This window comes from Aspergillus saccharolyticus, assembly GCF_003184585.1.
Source record: "Aspergillus saccharolyticus JOP 1030-1 unplaced genomic scaffold BP01scaffold_7, whole genome shotgun sequence".
Taxonomy (NCBI): domain Eukaryota; kingdom Fungi; phylum Ascomycota; class Eurotiomycetes; order Eurotiales; family Aspergillaceae; genus Aspergillus; species Aspergillus saccharolyticus.
Window position 1 is genome coordinate 342,119 of NW_020290617.1, and position 19,688 is coordinate 361,806.

A 19,688-nucleotide genomic window follows, 5' to 3' on the forward strand; every position below is an offset into this window, starting at 1 on the left:
CCGCACATGCCCGCCGCCCAGCCCCCTCCAGCATATCGCCGAATAAACAACGAAGGGCTTTCATTTGCCGTCCGCGGTAATCCCGAACAAAAGGCCCCCCTCCAGACGCCAAGTGTCAAACTCTGCACTGGAAGACGATCCAAACCGAACTTTAACAGTAAGATACTGAGTAGGACTATGTGAACCGAGAGGAATTTCCTCCAGTATCGGTCTTGGCTTATTGCCGGTTACTACTGCGTAGTCCGCTAGTTACAATGATATTAGAGACCAATCCATCTCCAAGTACGGAGTACTCCATGCCCCTGCAACCATCCACCCATGTCCGAAGAAGCATGCAGATATCAAATCCCATCAAATCAGTAAAACGTTTTTCCCCAATAATATCTCGCCGATTGCCCTTCTTCAAATCCGGTAAACCTGTAACCCGACCACCATCGTCCGCTGATGCTCAGCTCAAGTCCAATGCATCCCGGAACGTCCACCGGTCCCTCCGTCTCCGGTTGTGCCCCCCCCCCCCCCCCGGGACAAGCCCGTCGACTTTTGAACGCCTTCACCGAAGGACGGAGTCGTCGCCGGGTTGCCTTCTTGGCAACAAAGATTGGCCAGACAGGTAGGCAGGCAATTTGACGAAAGTTGTTCCATGAATTCCAGGCCCTGGTCATGTCCCATGGTCCCCTCCAGGCCCCTCAATGACATGCCAACGGAATTGAAGTGACCAAGTATCTCCGGACCTCTCTGTCCCGAAACTCGCCCATCTTACTACGTACTCCGTACTGCAGTCTCTACAGAGATCATCTCTTGAGTAGGTTCCGGTCGGCTGAAAGCATGAGAGAACCATCCCTGGGATACCCCCCCATTTCCCTTTGTCCATAGGCGCACCAGGATAAATCCTTACCACACTACACAGCATGATTCTCCAGGAAAGTACATAGTTTGAAATGAAATAACTAGTAATCACTCACTGCCTGTCCCACCCACTCCCCACAAATAGATCACCCACAATCACAGTCCCCCGGGGGGGGCTAAATCCTTTACCTGACAATCCTGCACGGCGCGTCTACGAACCAGCTTGCTCTGACCGGGTTCCTTTTCGCCGGATTGAGGCGGAATAAGATACCGAGTCAACCCCTGCTTAGTCTGAGCCTGCCGCGGCTGCATCTACCGAGATCGTCGATCGCTCTTCGAGAACCGATAGTCCACCACAACCATTGACGGCTATCTGACCCGCGGCCCAAGTCACGCGGCCACCGCCGCCGCCGCCCACCTTCATAGCGCAGTGTCAACACCCCTCGTGAGAAGTCAATTAACTCCATTGGAATAATCTAACTACGGTATCCACTCAATCCCACTCCGGGAGCTTAGGAGACAACGGCCACCAGCTTTTGTAAGGTCGATTGAATACATTAGAGGAGAGAAGAAGAAGAGTGAAGAAAAAAAAGAAGAAGAAGAAGCAGAAACAACAACCATTTAAATCAATGGAGAATAATATCGAGATCATCATCAGGGTAAACCGAAGGGAACTCCGAGCATCCTGCCCACGAGGAAATGGACAGGCTAAGGTCCGTCCGTACCTCTAGTCCAGCCTCAACCCCCGTCGGGCCCCGAAGCTTCCCATCGCTCATGCTATACATACACTAAACCCCTTCGAGACGCTGCAGAAAGATCTGGGAAGGAAGGGCATAACAAGTCGTACGTTTAAAAGGGCCGGAAGCCAGTCGCTTGCGGTGTAATACCGTTCGCGTACCCCATGGGCGCGGGGGCCGGCGCCGCCGGTCCCTGCGTCAACATCAATCGCGAGCCGCCCAGGATTGGTGTGTTATCCTCTTCCACCTTCTGTGTTTTCTCCCGCGCCTTCCGCTCCTCGTTGTCCTCCTTCAGCATTTCAATCGCCCGCGTCTGCTCGCACAGGAAGTTAATCATGAACGGCATGGTGAAATCGTGCAGCCCGTGGCGCCAGGACAGCTCCATGATCACATCCGGGCGAATAAGATCGTAGCAGGCATACAGCATGCCAACGTAACACTCGCGGCTGCCAATATCCACAAACTAGGTCACAGTCAGTCAGAGAAATTGGGGGAGGGATTGGGGGGGGGGGGTAAGGTCATGGAAAAACTTACGTAGCGAAGAAGTTCTTCAACCACTTCCGACTTGCCGGAGATAGCGGCAGTCTCGATGGCGTCCTTGTAAAGCTTGTCCTGCTTCGACAATGCAATCGACTTCTCCCAGCGCTTGTTGTTGCGGTAGATGTTGGCGGCAATTTGACGAAAGAAGATCAGATCATGCTTCTCCAATCGTTGTGCAAGGGCCACCGCATCGAAATTGTCGTAGTTATCCACAGAGTCGCGGAGCGTCTTGTAGTCCTCCTCCTCAATCAACAGATCATTAATCGCATCGTTCACTGCCCGCTTATTTTGGGTCTGAACGTTGAGCAGGAAGGGCTTGATAAGAGGGATGTTGTCGGAGGACTGGAAGATGCGCACAACACGGTTGACGTCGATGCGGGAGGTCAGGACCTGGAGCAGATCGGTCAGGAGCAAAGGCTGCTCCTGAAGGTAGAAGTTGAGGGCACGGTAGTAGATCTCCAAGTTCGCAACCTTGACGATGATGTCCTTGAAAGAGTGGTGCTCCCAGGCGTCGGCAGCACGCTCCATCATAGCCAGGGCCGCGTTGTCCCATTCGTCATAGTGGCAGTACAAGAAGACCAACTCAGGCCACAAGCTCGCGTCCTCGCAGGCGCGAATCATCTTGGGAATATTGATGCGAGACCAGAAGAGCTTGAGATGCTCCATGACCCGATCGGGGTGGTACTTGGAGAGAGCAATGCCCAGCTCGGTGAACATACCCATGTGAGCACGCTCCAAACCGAGACCAGCTTCCAAGACCGCAATGAGCTCATCGAAGTATCCATTGCGCTCATATTGGCGGACGAGGTCTTGAAGCTCTTCTGCGTGGACGATCAGATTGAGACCGCAAATCTGGGCAAGACGGAATTCCTTCTTGTTGACGCAAGCCTCGTTGACCTCCTTCCAGACCTTGACACTGTTGGCTTTGCGAGCGCACTCCACGGCCGCCTGGTACTCTTCCAGATGGACCAAAGTGGTGGCCAACTTAGCCCAGTTGGAGATGCTGGTATAGAAGATCTTGGCTGCCTGGTGGTATCCTTCCTCGTAAGCCTTGTCACCAGAGGCCTCGATGTCGGCAACATTAGTGGTCCGCAGGAAGTCCTCGAGCTCGGCGAGCTGGTCGAGGCGAGCGTAGCAGAAAGCGAGACCGGTGTCAATAGCAGGCTCACGCAGTGTCTTGCGGGCCATCTTCAAGTACTTGACGAGATCCTCATCCTTGCCAGCGTGGGTTGCGGTCTCAATAACCTCAAGGTAGTTGGAGGGGTCACCAGCACGGATATACGATTCAATGGAGTCGGAGACACGGAGACCATCGAGTTGGGCTTTAGCAACCTTGCTCCAGACCTCAGGCAGCTCGACACGCTCAGCAAATTCTTGAGCACGATCGATGCTGACAATGTTCTCGACCAGGACATTGACAGCAGCAATAAAGTTGTTGACCTTCTTGTAGATCTCGAAGGCTTCCTCGTACAATCCCACTGAGATACACATCTCGGCGATCTCGTCAGGGCTGAACTCGTTGAGCTGCTGAATGTAGTCCATCAAACGGCCCTTGTCGGCCTTGGCAGCAGTCAACATCAGCAGGTTTTGAAGACTGCCATTGTCGCTGAAAGGCGAGGGTTCGAGGATGATCTTCTCCAGGAGCTCAATCAGCTCGCCAGGGAGATCGGCCTCAAGGAAGGCCTTAACGGCGACAGACACTTTGTCCGGCTCAGTCGACTCGGGCACAGCGGTGGCGATGACTTGGTCGACTAGCGAGCGACGGTGCTGGTTGTTCTCGCTAAGGACAAACGACCAGATCTCGGGATCGGCCCGCTCGACAAGGTAGCGCGCCTGAGCACGGTACATGGCGTTCTCATTGGTGATGTTGATAAGCTCAAGATCGTTCTGTCCCTTGCGATAAGCAATGTATGCCAGGTTGGGGTCCCGCTTTTCGCAGTACTTTCCAACGGTCAACGTGTCATACATGTCGTTTTCCTTGAGGAACTTCTCGGGGTTGTTGTTGCTATCGATGTAAATCTTGGCCAGTGCGTTGTAAACGGCCTGCTGCTGGTTACCAGTCGCAAGTGTGGCCTCAAGAAAGGGTAGAAGCAGCTTCAACCTGTTTCGGCTTTCCACCTCGGAAACAAGTTCATCGATGGGAATAACAGCAGGGTCGACGGTAGAGAGAAGGTTCTTGATAATGCTCTCGTCACAGTCGACATCCAACAAGCCACCGACGACGGCGGGCGCACGCGAAGGATTGACCCGCTGGACGTATACCTCGATGGACTTGTATTGCTGGTTCTGGTAGAGGTAGAGAACCAGGTCATGGATGAAGTTGAACCGATCGCACACAATGATCAGCGGCAGCTGCTCGGTCAACTTGGCTTCTTTCAGGAAGTTCTTGACCTTGTCCGGGTTGTAGTAGTTGCTTTCGCGACAGATACGCTCGACTTCGGTGATCTGATTCATGGCAGTAGCAGCTTCGATGTACTTGAAGTGCACTTCAGGGTCCTCGCTGAGGTTGACAATGCTGCCAAGGTAGTAGTAGAGACCCTCGGCGGTACGGTACTTCTCCAGCAAGGCGATCAAGCGGGATGGGCCGAGGAGATCGGAGAACTTGGTACAGATTTGAACCACAGCTTGCAAGTTCTGACGGATGTTAACCTGCAACATCGTATCCATGCAGTCAAGCGTCTGCTCGACGGACAAACGGCCGAAGTAGTCCATCAACCACTCGGGACTCAGCTTATCGGTACGAACAATGTTGCGCTTGATGGCTGCCGGGTCATCGGTGTTTTCGAGAGCACGCTGGATAAGCCCGGCATTTTCGCAAAGCTGGGAAATCCGAGGACGGTCGTAGTGCGTGAAGATCTCATTCCCAAGGATAGCATCAGCAACCTGGGGGGCGTTGACCAGGTTCATCTCGAGCAAACGGGTCTGGAGATGCCCGTGCTCAGGGTTGTTATCCTTCAGGGCATCCAGAAGGAAAGAGGTAGCCTGCTGGATCATGTTTTGAGACAGGAACACATCAACGACGCGGTCAAGATCAATGAGAGCACCCGACTCCTCATTGGCAAGCTGCGTAGCGAATTCAGCACCCTTCTCGGGGTTCACGCGAACGATGTGCTGCAGCAGCTGAGTGTAATCCGGCTGGTATCCGACCTGCTTCGAGTAGGCGAGAATCTTGTCAAACTGGCCTGTCTCAGCGAAGCCAGCGATGACTTTTTGAGAGACATTAGCCTGGAGATAGATAGACAGGGCCAGGTTCATGTCGTAGGGGCGAACAATATCACCAAGCTCTTCAGAAGCCTCCAACTTGTTTTCGCGCATCCACTTCTCAAGAAGGTGCTTCCTGTTCTGCTGCAGAACGGGACGAACCAATTCCACACTCTCGATCTTGTTCAAAGAGCCCTTATCCAGTAGCATACCGAAGTACTGGAGAATGACAGACATCTGCCCGGTCTGGGGAGCGTTCTTGAAGCGGTTGATGGTCTCCGGGGTGCGAAGGAAACCACGGGGCGAGTTCGCAGCGATCTTCGCGGCCTCGGAGAAGTTTCCTTGGGCGATAAGGTTGTCGAACTGCTGCTGATAGAGGTGATCAGCCCCAGGAAGCCCTGCCTTCGAGGCAAGCTTGACTGCAAGGCCGGACATGGCGGGGTTTTCCATCAGGTACTGAATGATGTTGCTCTCATCGACACTGACGGACAGAACTTGACCCTTGCGGTTCACACCCACCAAACCAGCGGAATCGGAGTCGGGTGCAGTGGTGAAGATGGTTTCGCTGGAGATGCGGTTCATGAAGATGCAAGTGCCGGTCTCAAGATCGTAGAGGTGGATAAACCCGTACTTCGTGACTAAGTAGACAATGTCGTACTTCTTGGACACTTGCATGGCGACGGGGAAGTCATTGACAGCCTCCTGAGGGAAGTATACCTCCACAGCCTTCTTCTGGAACCTCGGGTTGGGCTCCTGGTGGTCAATCTCAGCGATCTGCAACTTGGCACCGGTCGGTGTCCGAACGGCAAAGGTGAACAGCTTGTGCTCGAGAGGCGAGCCCTCCACACGGATCGAAGCAAATGCAGCAGCGTGACCCTCGATGAATTGGGAAATTCCGCGCTCCTTGGAGTAGAGCTGCATCGAGCCCACCACACGACCCTGCTGCTGGCTGATACCGACCACTACCATCCACTTCTCATCTGCGTTGACGCGGTAGTTGATGATTTGGCATCCCTAGTAGCAATTACCATTAGAACCATTACACCACGCCCACCAAACTCGGAGGTACATACACTGAGGTTGGGGAGTCGGTCGAAGATCTTCAAAGGTTGTGTTTGGGTGGGGTCAAAGACATCCCAGTGGTATACGGACTGCTCCGTGACGAGACCAAGGGACTTCTCGCTGAACCACTTCCAGTAGACAATGTCCTCATTCATGACCGACGACTTCAGCTTCTGCTTTGCCGCCAGGTCGAAGATCTGGATCGTGCGCCCCTGAGCTTTGAGAGCGATGATGTTGCGGTCCCAGTGCATGATAGCACTGTCCGCATTGATCGGCCGCTTGATGACCTCATTGTTGTTCTTCAGGTTGATGATGATGACTTGAGGCTTATCGTCCTCGTCGAGCTTTTGCCGAACACACACATAGTGGTCTGATTCTAGAGTCTATCCAGAGAGACCACATGGTTAGCATGAGACAATGCTGGTGCGAAGTAGGCGTGATAAGAGGAGGATAGGACGACTTACGCAAGAGTTGAAACCAATGGACGCAGGCTAGACCCGGGGCAAGTTATAAGTCAGTACGCAAGTAAAGCAATGGCTGACGCCAGGAACGGAGTATCGGCGGGCGCGTCCGCAATGCGGACGAAGGGTGGTCGCCCAACGAGGCAATAACACATACCGCGATTCCGGCCGCCGTCAACTGTTGTAAGGACGAATAGATCAGCTCATGACTCCCGCGCAGACTTTGCTGGACAGATGGTTGGGAGACTTACATTAAGGAGCTCCGTGAACTTGATCGGTAGAGGAGCCATATTTACCTAAGGCCGCAGGACGACCTCATCCACCCAACAGAACGCCGCGCAAGAAAATGACCGGATATTGAAGGAAAGAAAGTCGAGAATGAGGAATTGGGAGGGGAGGAGAGGCGGAGATGTGAATATAGAGAGAGGGGAGGGAGAGAGGTGCGAGTGAGTAGGGATTGAGAAGAGGGGGACGGAGGGAGAGGTAAACTGGGGAAGCGGAAAGTGACCTCAGGAGGCCGGCGCGGGCGTCGTTGCTGAGGTGTCGCTTATGGCGGTCGTCACGTGCTGTCACCAGGGGGGGTGGGAAGACCCAGCCCGTGCCTGACTTTCTATCAGATATGAGTCTCAGGACTGCTTCACTGATTTGCATTCACTGGGACTAGAGAATGGATGTCTGTGTCAGATTTAGGGTATCCCAATTCATGAAATTACTACTACCTTCACCTGTAGCCATCATCTGGTTTCTTGTATCGCTTGTTCGGAATCTCTGTGGTACTACAGTAAGTGAACGGGGATTAGTTCCAGCTATCACTTGCCTGATGAGCCTGAATGAGTTCAAATAGATGATGAGATTGAGATTGTCTTGAGGTCTATATCACTTATGTTATACTCAACTCATAGATGATGAGGGATTGTAACTTCTACTTCCCTTGCACAGGACTATGTGCTAGAGGCTATCCATCATCCACCACTGCACCTATAACCCGGACTTTCGTCAACGCTCAACGCGACGTTGAAATCCATAAGACTTACAAGGCTACGGCCTGGGCTGCTATGATCCTAAAAGCAATGGAGGTAGCTCAATCTCGTGCCCGAGTCCAAGGGGAACTATTTAGTGGTCAGGCACCCACAACCTGCACTAACTCTGCGCGGATTTAGTAGCCTGCATCTTGCTTGCCTTGCATTAGAAGTCGTTCCCATATCAGAGGAAGTAGTGGATCCAGTCAACTGAGTGCTACTGTAGGGAGTATGTACTGTTGTCCAAGTGGTGATTTGGAAATGGCGGCAGAGCAAGTAAAGCCACATGGCCGGTTCCATCCGAACGAGCCACAACATCGATGACGTCAGCATCGGGCCCAGACCATGAACTCGATTCCACACTGTGTATGCAGTACTGGATAGTGTATGTTTATGTTCCTCTACTTATAGGTGTGGTCTCAAATAATGATCTTAATAGGCAGTCGAGGTATCTCATTGAACTCTGTGATGCTTTCCTTCGTCAGTTTGCATGCGGGGTCGTGCCCGGTCATATATTATACACAAGCTAGAGTCAATGTACGTATATGGGATAGACTAGATATATATAGCACAGATCCAGACAACCAGGTATAACACAACCTGGGCGAGCTTTTGTCGCCAGCCATAAGAATCGTTAAACATTGCACAGTCATTACTATGTCCAGTTATCGATATCAAAAGAACCGAAAGTCGCATGATGAAGACGCTCAAACATCACTTCCGGATCCGTGCACGCGCTGCACCTGTTGGTCGACTTTACGAACCAGCCGAAATCGCCGAAGCACGTGGGATTCATGCATCAAATGCATCAACGGCAAGGGAGTAATTGTTTATAGTCTGCAGATCCTAGACTGCGCAGTGCGCACAAGTGAAAAGCCTTGGCAAACCATAGGATCAACGACTTAGAAGACTGGTGTGGTCTAAGAAAAAACAAAACGCGACATCCGAGCGCTACACGCATCAGGCTCATAATAAGGCACTTTTTATAATTGGGATATCGCTATTGCTGGCCTCTGATCATCACAGTTTCAGGTATAACATCATCATAAACACACAACCATTGCATGCTTGGTCCTAGCGCAAATTCACCTCATTCACGTCAATTTAGTGGTGGAACAAACGGGTACCCTGCTCAACAAAGACAATGCCAAGCTTCTCCGAGGTCTCGAAGACGGGGCCGTCGTTCTGGCTACCGCTGGGCGCAGCGATGTACTTGACACCCGAGCGAGCGGCACGGAAGACATTGTCGATGAAGGGGAACTGCGTTCGGTGTTAGTTAGGTAGTCACAATGTCACACGAAGATAAGATCAAACTTACGAAGGCATCAGAGGAGACAGCGACCTCACTCAGCTTCTGGAGCCAGGACTCACGCTCCTCCGCGGTAAATGGTGCAGGAACTGTCTCGAAAACACGCTCATACTCCACACGCTCAGCCTCATTGCGAGGAGTTTGCCCCGAGCAGAGCAGGTCAATAGCGTTGCTCTTATCGGCACGCTTGGTGCCCTGCTTCCACTTGATGTTCAACACACGGTCGTGGAAGCGCATCCACCAGTTATCGGCCTTGTCACCAGCCAGGCGAGTGCAGTGGATACGGCTCTGCTGACCGGCGCCCAGACCAATGACCTGGCCGTTCAGAGCATAACACACAGAGTTCGATTGCGTGTACTTCAGGGCAATGGTCGCAACGGTAAGGTCACGCAGGGCGGAGTCGGGAAGAGCCTTCAGGTCCTTAGGAGTGATGATAGTGTTGAAGGTCTTCTGGGGGGAGATGACGACATCGTTGCGGTGCTGGGTGAGCTGCACACCGTACAAAGTGCGAGTCTCCTCGGCAGCAGGAACATAGTTCTCATCCATCTGGAGAACAAGGTACTTGCCACCCTTCTTCTTGGAGAGAATCTCCAGAGCCTCGGGGGTGTAACCGGCAGCGATCACACCGTCAGAAACCTCCCGGGATACAATCTTAGCAGTAGGAACATCGACGATGTCGCTCAGCGCAAGGATGTCACCGAAGCTGGACATACGGTCGGCACCACGGGCACGGGCGTAGGCTTGAGCGAGGCCGGAGGTCTCAATGCCCGGGATGTCATCAACCATGTAGACCTTACGCTCCTTCTCGTTCAAGGGCACACCGACAGCAGCGCCGGCGGGGGAAACGTGCTTGAAACTAGCAGCGGCAGGGTAGCCCAAGGCCTGCTTGAGCTCCTTGACCAGAGCCCAGGCATTGAGGGCGTCCAGAAGATTCACGTAGCCGGGAGATCCGTTCAGAGCCTTGAAGGGAAGCTTGCCCTCCACCATGAAGGCAGAGGCAGGCTTCTGGTGAGGGTTGGTACCGTAGCGCAGGGGGAGGTATTTCTCGCCATTGCCAGCGTACTCCTTGCGGAAAAAGCCGGAGATGGCAGTGTCGTAGTCGGCAGTGTGCTCGAAGGCCTTGAGGGCATAGGACTTGCGGCTAGCGTCGGTGATATCGCCGGCCTCCAGCTCCTTGAGGAACTCAGGGTAATCCTGAGGGTCAGAGAGGATAGTCACACGGGCGTGGTTCTTCGCCGCAGCACGGAGGAGGGTCACACCACCGATATCGATCTCCTCGACGGCCTCGGGAATGGTGACGTTGACCTTCTTTACCGTCTCCTTGAAAGGGTACAGGTTGCAGACAACAAAGTCGACCTTGGAGATGTTCTGATCGGCCAAGTCCTTCTCGTCGGACTCGATGTCACGAGCAAGAATGCCACCGTGGACTGCAGGGTGGAGAGTCTTGACACGACCACCCAGCATCTCCGGAGCGTGGGTGATGGCGGAGACATCTCTAATCGGGCCATCAGCTCTACACCTTGCTGGATAGAACGAAGAGGATATGGTCCTAGTCGTGACCACATCAATGTGATGACTCACTCGACAGGGAAGCCCGCCTCCCGAATCAACCGCGCCGTGCCACCGGAGGCAAGCAACCGGACATTGTGCTTGACGAGGCCCTTGGCCAGGTCGAGCAGACCAGTCTTATCGTAGACGGAGAGGATGGCTAGAGATTCAAACACAGTGGTCTCAAGTCAGCCCCAGGTTTCGATCAATTCACAAACGCAGCAGTCAGGCTCAGATGTGGAGACGGCGACCGGACCAATTCCATTGAACAGGCGAACCATGAAGGCTGCCGCGGACGGCAGACATGGAGGGGAGCGAAGGGCAAAGGCAGAGAGGGATTCATGAAACTTACCAGACTTTTGTTGAGACATCCTGAAAGACACTGACAGTGAGAACAGACACTGGGAGTAGACAAGTCAGAGATGAAGAGAGGAGAGAGGAAGCGATGCTTGAGGGGGGAGAAAAATGTTCGGGTTCAGTCAAGAGGATTGGAGGCCCCCCACAACCCCTCCACCCCTCCAGGTCGATGGATCAATTGGAACTTTGAGAGCTCCGAAGGACTAAAGATAGTCTAGTGCCGGGAAAGAGTAGTAGCACATACCTCAAACTCCGCGGGAAAGAGATCGTGTTGAAAGAAAAAAGGAAAGACAAGAAGGAAACAATTGAGACTCAGGAACAGGTCCTTTGCAGATATTTTTTTTCCTTGTCGGTTTCAAAAAGAGAAAAAAAGGCTCCGGTGGAATGAGATTGTCCCAGGGTGGTTGGTGCGCATTTCTTTTTTGAAAAGCCCAATCGCAGGTGCAGCTCATTGCTTCATCGCTCACTTTGCGCGGGGTCCTTCGCCGCTTTCGGACCTGATGTCGATGACGATCAGTGGCGATTACTTAACGAGGTGCTGTAAGTGGTAAGGAACTGACTGTGGGCCAGCTAATAGTTGCTGGCCATGGGTTGTGGCCTGTGAAAGTGGATACAGAAGCAGCAGCAGCAGCAGTCAGCTAAGAGAGGTACTATGGATATTGAATAGTGATAGTGTATACAGTTATGCTGCACAACAGCTGATTACTCAGCACTGCCCGCATCGCCCAAGAAGCTCGCCTATGAGTCACATGATAAGTGCACGGACCATCCACACTGTCCTACAAAACCCGCTCTCCATCGCGGCCCCCTTCTTAATTTTCTTTTTTCTTCACATGAACAACGCAAAATAACAACATTCTTAAAAAAAGCGTTCCTACGAGGATATACTTGTATAACCTATGAAGTACGGAAATCGTCAAACAGAATGGAGACAAACTGCTCTAGCAGAGTGTCGATCTTGGGTGCAGTGCCTGCTTGAACTCCATAGTAGGGATTGCAATGATTGATTCTACAATCCTTTTCGTGCCTCTCGATTGGGATTTGCCTCGTAGTTGGAAGTAAAAAAAAAAAAAAAAAGAAAAAAAGAAACTGTATCATATCTGATATCTGCCGATGCATTCAATGCTATCTGGATCAATTCTATCTGGTAGCAGACCTGTCTCTGTCATGATGGAAACTAAGTGTGGAAATGCTTGATGCGAAGGGCATGATGAGCCTAAATCCATAAAACGAGAAAGAGAGAAGTGTATACAAAGGAATTACTAGCGGTGCGGACAATATCGTGCAGGCAAAGCCAAGTCTCCTGCGCAGATCGCTCACTTTTTGAGCGACTCTCGGTTACCAATCGCCAATTGTCGGCCTATGTTGCCGAAGCAAACGCAGGCGCAGAACAAAACGCTGGCAAGCCAGGTCCGCACAGCAATGCTCTCCTGTGTCATTCCGATGTCCAACCCGAAGTCGCGCCCCGTGACGTTGGCCAACAAATTGGTGGGGCTGGAGGGCTCCAGAGAAGATGGCACCAGATCGGGGTTCACGCCCAAGACAACGCCCATTCCAGCCAACCCAACAACAGTCGACAGAAAGAATCCTGTTCGAGTGCGATCGATAAGATACCACAAGACAGGGTTCACAAGTGCGAGGGTCACCGAAGCTTGGGTAGTCGATTCCCAGGGAAGTCGGCGCTGGAGATCACAAGTAGAGTCAGAAACATGACGCTGAATGTAAGCGAGAGATTGCACAACGTACCATAGCAAACGCGATACCAACAAAAGCTCCAACGCTGCGGACTGCCGCAACCCACGATAGTGTGCGTTCCACAGCTTCCTCATCACTCGCCGAAGATGTAGTTTTTGTGCCGTGCTTGAATAAGTCATCAAAGAATTGGTCAAACCAAGGGAGTACGTTGCCCAGCAAGACCCCAGCAACGCCCCAGAATGCCAGATACTGCCATGACCCGTAGTAATGAATGTTCTCCAGCTTCACCGGGGTGATCCAATGATTCTCGTGTAGGTGAATTATGATGATTCCGTACACCACTCCGAAACCAAGCAGGAAGGCGCTCTTCAGCGCCTGGGGTAGGATCACCCCGCGGAAGAGTCCCTGGCTAAGGCGCGACCGCGACCGCTGCAGCTTTCCCGGAGCTGGACCTTGAATGACTGGCCGAATGCCAGCATTCAGTGCTTCGGGGGTATGGGCTTCCGTGCCCCACGGTGAGGAGTCATCGCGAGTGCTCTCGAATGCGGTCGGAGAATAAATGCCGACAAGGGTTGGCGATGTCAAGTTCATGATCGATACATTGCGGCTAACATTCGCCGAACCGCCTTCGCGGGGACTCAAAAGGTCCGAATTGGCAGGTTCGGCAGGGGAGGAGGGCTCTTCGGGGGTGAGGTCGAAGACGCGCCTCGGACGCGGACGAAGGATTGTGGACTCATCAGACATGACAGGCGAGGACGTCAATTAGGTGTCCCGATTCAGTGGGAACCGAAAAGGTGCACTAATTGGGATTTCGAAATCAGAACAAACAGGCGCAAGTCGTTCGCTCGTTCGGTGCGAGAGCTTGTGGGACGGAGAGAGCTCTATCTGGAGGAGAATTAGGCTGGCGCTCCAGTGGCTATTTAAAGCCCGTGTATGTTGAAGTCTGGGCAGGCCGAAATGCACTCTGAAGTAGATGACAATCCTGCTGCCAACGTTGTGCGCTCAGCGGTGGGGAAAGGGAGGAGAGCAAAGGATCAGAGGTGAGAAAACAAAAGGCCAAAGCGTGCTGATTGCTGCAAAGGCACAAAGGGGGTCAAATAGGGAAGGGAAGGGGAGGAGAGGGGGCTCTAAGGGCAGAGCGAGAGAGAGACACACAGAAAGATAGAGCCACAGAACGATTGGATCACCCGGGACAGATTTGCCTGAAGGCTGAGCTAGACTGGAGTTGAGCTAACAGCCTCTGTGGAGTAGAGCACGACTCATACGAGCAGGCAACTGGGGGCGTGTGGGCTGGCGGAAAAAAGGTGCAGGATCTGCAGTGGATCGACTCAAAACCCACAGGATGAATAATGGTGGAAGGTGAGGACAGAGTGTATAAGACTAGAAACAGAGCAGCAATTGAGAGTGATGAGGACAAGTCTAGGACGGGGACAGAATGAGGAGACGGACAATTGAGGGGACTCGCTTAGTAGGATTTTCAATAGGAATTCGAGGGGGGGAGGGTGGTTTGAAATGTTTAAGTGACATTGAAGAATGTTGGGAAGGGAAAGTGAAGGAGGGAAAATCTACCGCAATCACATGCAAATTGTCCCAACAACAACAGCAACAACAAGAACAACTAATACCATCTCACCCAATTTCCTTCAATCCCCCGACTACTCCGTACTTATGCTCTACTGACTACCTAACCATGAGTCGATCGAGCATGATGTGACCGAGATCAAGCTGTGCTCTGATGGCAGGCACAGCCAGCGACGCCCTCTCACGCACAGACTGCCCCCTCCTTGCATTCGGTGGTCGTGGTTGGAACATGTGTCAATATTCTTCTTGAGATGTTCGTCAAGGTGCAGAGGAGCTGAAGCGGGCCACCAGCTACCTTCAGAATTGCATAACCCCCGCCGTATCCCCCCGCATGATGACCTGCCACACCCGCGACTCTGGGCCAGCGAGGATGGAGGATAGTGGAGGGAGGCTCATGCCTTTCTATCTGATCTACGTCCGAGAGCCCTGTAACCCTGTAACGAACCTCAACAGATTCCCGGATATGGTGTGTAGGATTTATGACTAATGACTAGAAAACATCGCCCCGTCAAGGGAATTTGGGAAATAGCAAGATAGACAGCTAGCAGTGTTCTGTTTGTGGGATAATCGTACACTTCAGAAGGAAGACACAAGAGAAGGGAGGTTGAAAGGAAGGAATCGGGCTAAAAGGGACAGGAAAAAAAGAGGTGGCCAACAAGCACGAAATACTAAAAAGTTAGAATAGGTGCACATCACAAGTGATTCGATGCAGGATAGGTGCTTGCATGTCCTAAGCTTGCTCAAAGGCCGGAGATCAATGATCATATATCTGTCATGGTCTCATCGGCTACAAGTGTGTCGCCCTCCGCGCCCGCCACGGAAGAGGTCTCGCTGGCAGCATACCCATTGCCACCTTCAAGCGTCGAAGAATTTTCGTCAGCATCCGCCTCTGCTTCTCCTTCATCCAGATCTTCGTCATCAACTTCCTCATCATCATTGTCATCGGACGAGAGACCTTCGGCGTCCTCATCAGCATCCCCGGCCTCCATGAAGCTATCCTCATAGCCGGCTTCTGCCGCTCGAGACGCGCGTGCCGCTGGTGTTGGAGCCCCATCGTCATCACCGCTTGCTTCGCCGAGAAGTTCACGGTCAATTTCATCCAGCCCCTCGTCACCTTCGTCCTCATCGCCTGGGTGAGTTGAGCCTGGCATAGGTGAGAGTTCATGGCTCCGGCTAGGCACGTCCAGACCATCCTTGGCCGCGTCTGGGGTAGCCGCCACGGTATCTCCGGCATCGCGCTGGGAGCGACTGCGATTTGCCTTAGACCGCGAAGAGCCTGTAGCGCCACCATCTTTGGCGGACGGGGTATTGGCTGCCGCGTTTGCGAGCTTGCGTTTGGCATTGCGAGCAGCACGAGCGCGACTACGGGCAGAAGACGGGATACGCCCAGCAAGATCACCTGAGTTCTCCATGGCGAGCCTCATCTCCCGCGCTTTCTGGCGTTCCTCGCGTTCTGCCTTACGGTCCCGGCTAGGCCCGTTGGCATCATCGTAGTCCCAACGGTCCAGGCGTCTTGCGGCTTTACGAATCACAGACAAGAAGTAACTGGCACTTTCACCAAAATCTTCTTCCTCGTCCGGTTTTGGCACCAGTCCACCTTTGCCCCAAGCCTTCTCTTCGTCATCTGTGTCATAGCCTTCCGGGAGATTGGAGAGACGACGACCATAGCGGACAATAGGTATTTCGCTTTCGCGTTTGGCACGCAGCACCCGGTACGCCTCACTCTTACGTTTGGCTAGAATGTACTCGATCCGCTGTCGACGGTTCTGCTCGACAGCCAACTGGTGTTGAGTGAGTGGTCGTGGTCGACGGGCGGAGGTGGGTTGGGCGCTTTCCGTCACGAATCGATTCAAGATCGGGTGGCCCGAGCCTGGAGGAGCTGGAGAAGCAGCGTCAGGTGTGTTTTCCATCTTTGTTCTTAAGATGAGACGCTGCTGACCAAGAGAACGATTGAGAGAGGACTCTCTTTTAGGCCTCTTGGACCGGGAACGTGCAGAGTGCCCAGGTGTCAGGTAGTCATCCTCGTCATCTAGCGGATGACGCTTGGCCGATGGATGTAGCGGAGTAGACATGGTAGATAGACGGCCGTCACCCCGACCTGTATAGTGTGAGATAACAGCGATAAGAACAAGAAATACGATTAAGCGCAGTGCTTACCGGACATATCTCCTGATGCTTCGTCGTCGTAGAGGTCAGGCAGACCTGGCATGCAAATTAGTGGATTGGTAAAGGTAAGTGGAGGATGAGCGGGTGTTGCATTACCTTTCTTTGAGCGCTTAGGCACTCTGGGTAGCGGCTCGTCGTCCTCCAAGATGCCTGTAAACCAGTGTTACATGCCCGTCCGAACCAATGTGAAGATACTTCAAACTCACGTTTACGTTCCAAGCGCTTGGCCTCACCGTATTCAACCTCGGATTGAGTGTCCACATTCTCCTCGTTTGCCTGTTCCTCGGTAAGACTCTCGAACTGAGGCACCTTGATAGGCAAGCCCCCAGTCCCTTCACCGTCCAAACCAGGGCCGAAGGGGTTGTTGCGAGCTGCCTCGGCGGAGAAATCACTTTCCAAATACCACCACATCAACCAAAGAAAGGCTCTGGCTCTGCTCCTACTGCTGAGGGTACCTCTCATAACCAAGTCAAAGAAGTCGCGAGGAGGGAAAAAATGCATCTCTGACACCTTGGGAGCATATTGCGCGAGGACGAAAATCAGATTGACGGGGTTTGTGCGGGGGATCTCATGGCGTTTGATGCGATCAAGCGTGTTGGGCTGATCATGGTCTTCGGATGCGCCTTTGAGGATCGATTTCAGACGAGGGGCGTCCTGCAGCTGTTTGTAGGCGTTTGGATCCTGGTGGGCTTGAAGTGAGGGAATGGAGTGATAGGTCCGCAGCTGAGCACGCATCTCGGGGAAAACTAGAAGGATCCAGGCGTTAATGTCATACAATGCACGAAGACGGATGAAGACATACAGTTAAGCGTGGTGTTCATGCGCCCAAAGTTGACCAACAAGCAAACCATCGCCATGCTGATGGCCGCCTGCTTATCATTCTGCAATTTATCCTTCAGAATCTTACTGGTCTTGCTGCTTCTGGCCATAGCATCAATATAGATGTCAGCAAAGTCCAGATTCTTCTCCCCATCGGGCCAGCGAGTAAAGACTGGCGTTTTGTCCTCGAAAACCAGCTTCAGGAACTGATACTGAATGTCCTTGCGCCACAAAGGGATCCCATCCTCCTTCTTCAGATGCCGTATCTTGTTACCCGAATAGACTGAGCCGATCGTGCCATTTGCCTGGCGACGGATGCCGACCGTCATGTTATGGGTCTGCTGCTCATCTTGGGCCTCGGACTGGGCCAGCGACTCGTCCGCGACGCTGCTCTCGGCCTCCGCCATCTTCGTACGGCGAATTGCGAAATATGGCACGGCTGTGTCCGTACAATGAAATTAGCGAGTGTTCGCAAGGGACCCGACGCAATAATGGTTTCTCCGCGATGCCACAGAGAGCGGCAGATGGTGTACAGGCAAAAAGTCGAAAGCGATAGGCTGGATGGGACGACTGATCGATAACGAGCACGGATGAACAAGGAAAGACTTGAAGGACTTATGACTGTCGGAGCGGTCGAAAGGATCGTGAGAGGAGGAATGGAGATGAAGAGAGTTACGCGGGTTAAGAAGGAATTGCTGGCGACAGAGTAGGCAGACAGCGAAAGAGACTGAGAGAGTGAAAGTAGATTGAGAGAGAAAGGAAGCTGGGTTGCAGTAGGAACGTGATCCGCGATGGGGATCTTAATTGATTGGGGGCATAACTAACTAGTCAGGACACGGGGGCTGACTAATTATTCACCCTGTTCACTGGTTGTGTTGTCAATTGGATTAGAGGTTCATTCACAGCAACTGATTTCTTCAGGTTATTCACTTTTGCCATAAAAGAATATCAGAGGAAGATTCAGGAGGCTGGCTGCATTCAGCACATAAGCGATTGTTCTGTGTGACGGGAAGTCCCTGCTGTCCGCCTTCCCTACTGTTTATACTACGGCGCACTCTGTACGATTCACCTCTCCACTACATCTGCCGATGAACCATCACCATCAAAACTTATTGAGCAACACCACAAGCCCAGAAAACCTCATGTAACCCCCATTATGCCCAGTACGGCATCACTACGATATTCAAGGTACATATCTCATGGCACAGAAACATGAATCAAACTTTTTTTTGTTCAGTCAAGGAGCAAATAGCTAGTAGCTTCCTTCTAAGAGAGACACATCAACAAGGTTGGCTTCGAATTGCTACCGACCCGAGAGACCATGACACCCACAAAGTAGCGCCGTCGAAAGCAGCGTATCCTCCACGGATCCGAGATATGAAAACGAAAATAGAATGATCCGATTCAGTGTCAGCCTCCACGGACCCCGGGGCAGAGAATCATCTTGTGGACCCAGTAGCTCAAGCCAACGCCATACATAATGCAAAAAGGAAACCAGGGAGACACCACCTCTATCAATCCCATCTGTGATTCCGGTACACCACCATTCCCAGATATGCAGTAACCGAGGCACCAGTGCCCGCGGAAGAAACGTTGAGAGAGGCCTTCCGAAATAGAAAAGCTTTTTCTCGGTTCATGAGCACAAGACCAGTTGCGCAAATCGGGAAATACCTTCCAAGCTGATAAAAGCCTACCCAGCCCGGAAAAGAAACAAGAGGTAGAGAGTAAATCACAAGGATGGAAGGAAAGAAATGGAATATGAAAGTCCGCCATGAGATACCGAAACTGAAAGAAAACATCTATGTTGCGAGACACGGTCGATGCAGTTGATTAGCACCAAGCAGGGAACAACTCATAAAAGCACTTTTCAGAGCACGAAAAGCCGGCAATCCCGCTCGGCACGCGTCTTTTTCAAGCAGATCTCCACAGGGCCGCCCGAGAACAAAAAGGGTATCTTGATGGAAGCGGTCACAGGAGAAACACAAACGCATTCTATGACATCCATGCCCGACCCAGATGCTCTCTCGATTAAGAAAAAGGTCATAACCAGGAGCAGCGAGAGGAGGAGATCGGACCGCATCGAAAACCCATGTCTAAAAGCAAGGAAAATAACAAAATGCTCAACGGTAGATAAAGAGAACAGATAAATGAAAACACCGGCACATGAGACGGAAAAAGGACATCAAACAGAATCATATGGAAGATGACAAAAGAAAGTCTAGATGGAAGTCGTGGCAGTCATGACAAAGTCGGCCCGAGAGGAAGAAGGAGAAGTGGGTTAAGAGAGTAGAAGATGAACTCGGGGCTCGTTCTGATCGTGTCCGTAACAAGAGAAGGCAAAGAGAAG

At 52.3% G+C, this 19,688-nt stretch overlaps 4 protein-coding genes across 4 annotated transcripts; all 4 read right to left on the reverse strand.

Annotated features, from left to right (window-relative positions):
* Positions 1–1,315: 1,315 nt before the first annotated feature.
* BP01DRAFT_354625 (clathrin heavy chain) lies at positions 1,316–7,337 on the reverse strand. The gene is made up of 6 exons (XM_025574482.1): positions 7,099–7,337; positions 7,005–7,025; positions 6,851–6,877; positions 6,398–6,769; positions 2,118–6,338; positions 1,316–2,046 (listed from the first exon to the last, which is right to left on the reverse strand). Exons 1-6 carry the CDS (start codon positions 7,135–7,137, stop codon positions 1,696–1,698), a joined length of 5,031 nt encoding a protein of 1,676 aa, XP_025433413.1. The 5' UTR covers positions 7,138–7,337; the 3' UTR covers positions 1,316–1,695.
* A 1,344-nt stretch (positions 7,338–8,681) lies between these two features.
* BP01DRAFT_354627 (phosphoribosylaminoimidazolecarboxamide formyltransferase/IMP cyclohydrolase) lies at positions 8,682–11,413 on the reverse strand. The gene is made up of 4 exons (XM_025574483.1): positions 11,076–11,413; positions 10,757–10,883; positions 9,185–10,670; positions 8,682–9,126 (listed from the first exon to the last, which is right to left on the reverse strand). Exons 1-4 carry the CDS (start codon positions 11,092–11,094, stop codon positions 8,971–8,973), a joined length of 1,788 nt encoding a protein of 595 aa, XP_025433414.1. The 5' UTR covers positions 11,095–11,413; the 3' UTR covers positions 8,682–8,970.
* An 884-nt stretch (positions 11,414–12,297) lies between these two features.
* Positions 12,298–13,864, reverse strand: BP01DRAFT_215939 (INSIG family protein). Its single transcript, XM_025571109.1, has 2 exons — positions 12,827–13,864; positions 12,298–12,762 (listed from the first exon to the last, which is right to left on the reverse strand). Exons 1-2 carry the CDS (start codon positions 13,517–13,519, stop codon positions 12,397–12,399), a joined length of 1,059 nt encoding a protein of 352 aa, XP_025433415.1. The 5' UTR covers positions 13,520–13,864; the 3' UTR covers positions 12,298–12,396.
* Positions 13,865–15,117: 1,253 nt separating this feature from the next.
* Positions 15,118–17,748, reverse strand: BP01DRAFT_363850 (putative INO80 chromatin remodeling complex (Ies1); the record flags this gene model as incomplete). Its single annotated transcript, XM_025576295.1, has 5 exons — positions 15,118–16,454; positions 16,514–16,558; positions 16,619–16,672; positions 16,729–17,268; positions 17,325–17,748. 5 exons carry the CDS (start codon positions 17,746–17,748, stop codon positions 15,118–15,120), a joined length of 2,400 nt encoding a protein of 799 aa, XP_025433416.1.
* Positions 17,749–19,688: the final 1,940 nt, after the last annotated feature.

What these genes read in the sequence shown, in the direction of transcription:
- BP01DRAFT_354625 (XM_025574482.1), bottom strand. Translation starts at nt 7,137, where the DNA reads ATGGCTCCTCTACCGATCAAGTTCACGGAGCTCCTTAAT. An exon ending in AGTTCACGGAGCTCCTTAAT is followed by an intron (nt 7,026 to 7,098) that starts GTAAGTCTCCCA and finishes TCCTTACAACAG; the next exon opens with TTGACGGCGGCCGGAATCGC. An exon ending in CCATTGGTTTCAACTCTTGC is followed by an intron (nt 6,770 to 6,850) that starts GTAAGTCGTCCT and finishes CTCTCTGGATAG; the next exon opens with ACTCTAGAATCAGACCACTA.
- BP01DRAFT_215939 (XM_025571109.1), bottom strand. Translation starts at nt 13,519, where the DNA reads ATGTCTGATGAGTCCACAATCCTTCGTCCGCGTCCGAGGCGCGTCTTC. An exon ending in TTGGTATCGCGTTTGCTATG is followed by an intron (nt 12,763 to 12,826) that starts GTACGTTGTGCA and finishes TGTGATCTCCAG; the next exon opens with CGCCGACTTCCCTGGGAATC.
- BP01DRAFT_354627 (XM_025574483.1), bottom strand. An exon ending in GAGGCGGGCTTCCCTGTCGA is followed by an intron (nt 10,671 to 10,756) that starts GTGAGTCATCAC and finishes TGGCCCGATTAG; the next exon opens with AGATGTCTCCGCCATCACCC. An exon ending in CTGTCTCCTCTGATGCCTTC is followed by an intron (nt 9,127 to 9,184) that starts GTAAGTTTGATC and finishes CACCGAACGCAG; the next exon opens with TTCCCCTTCATCGACAATGT.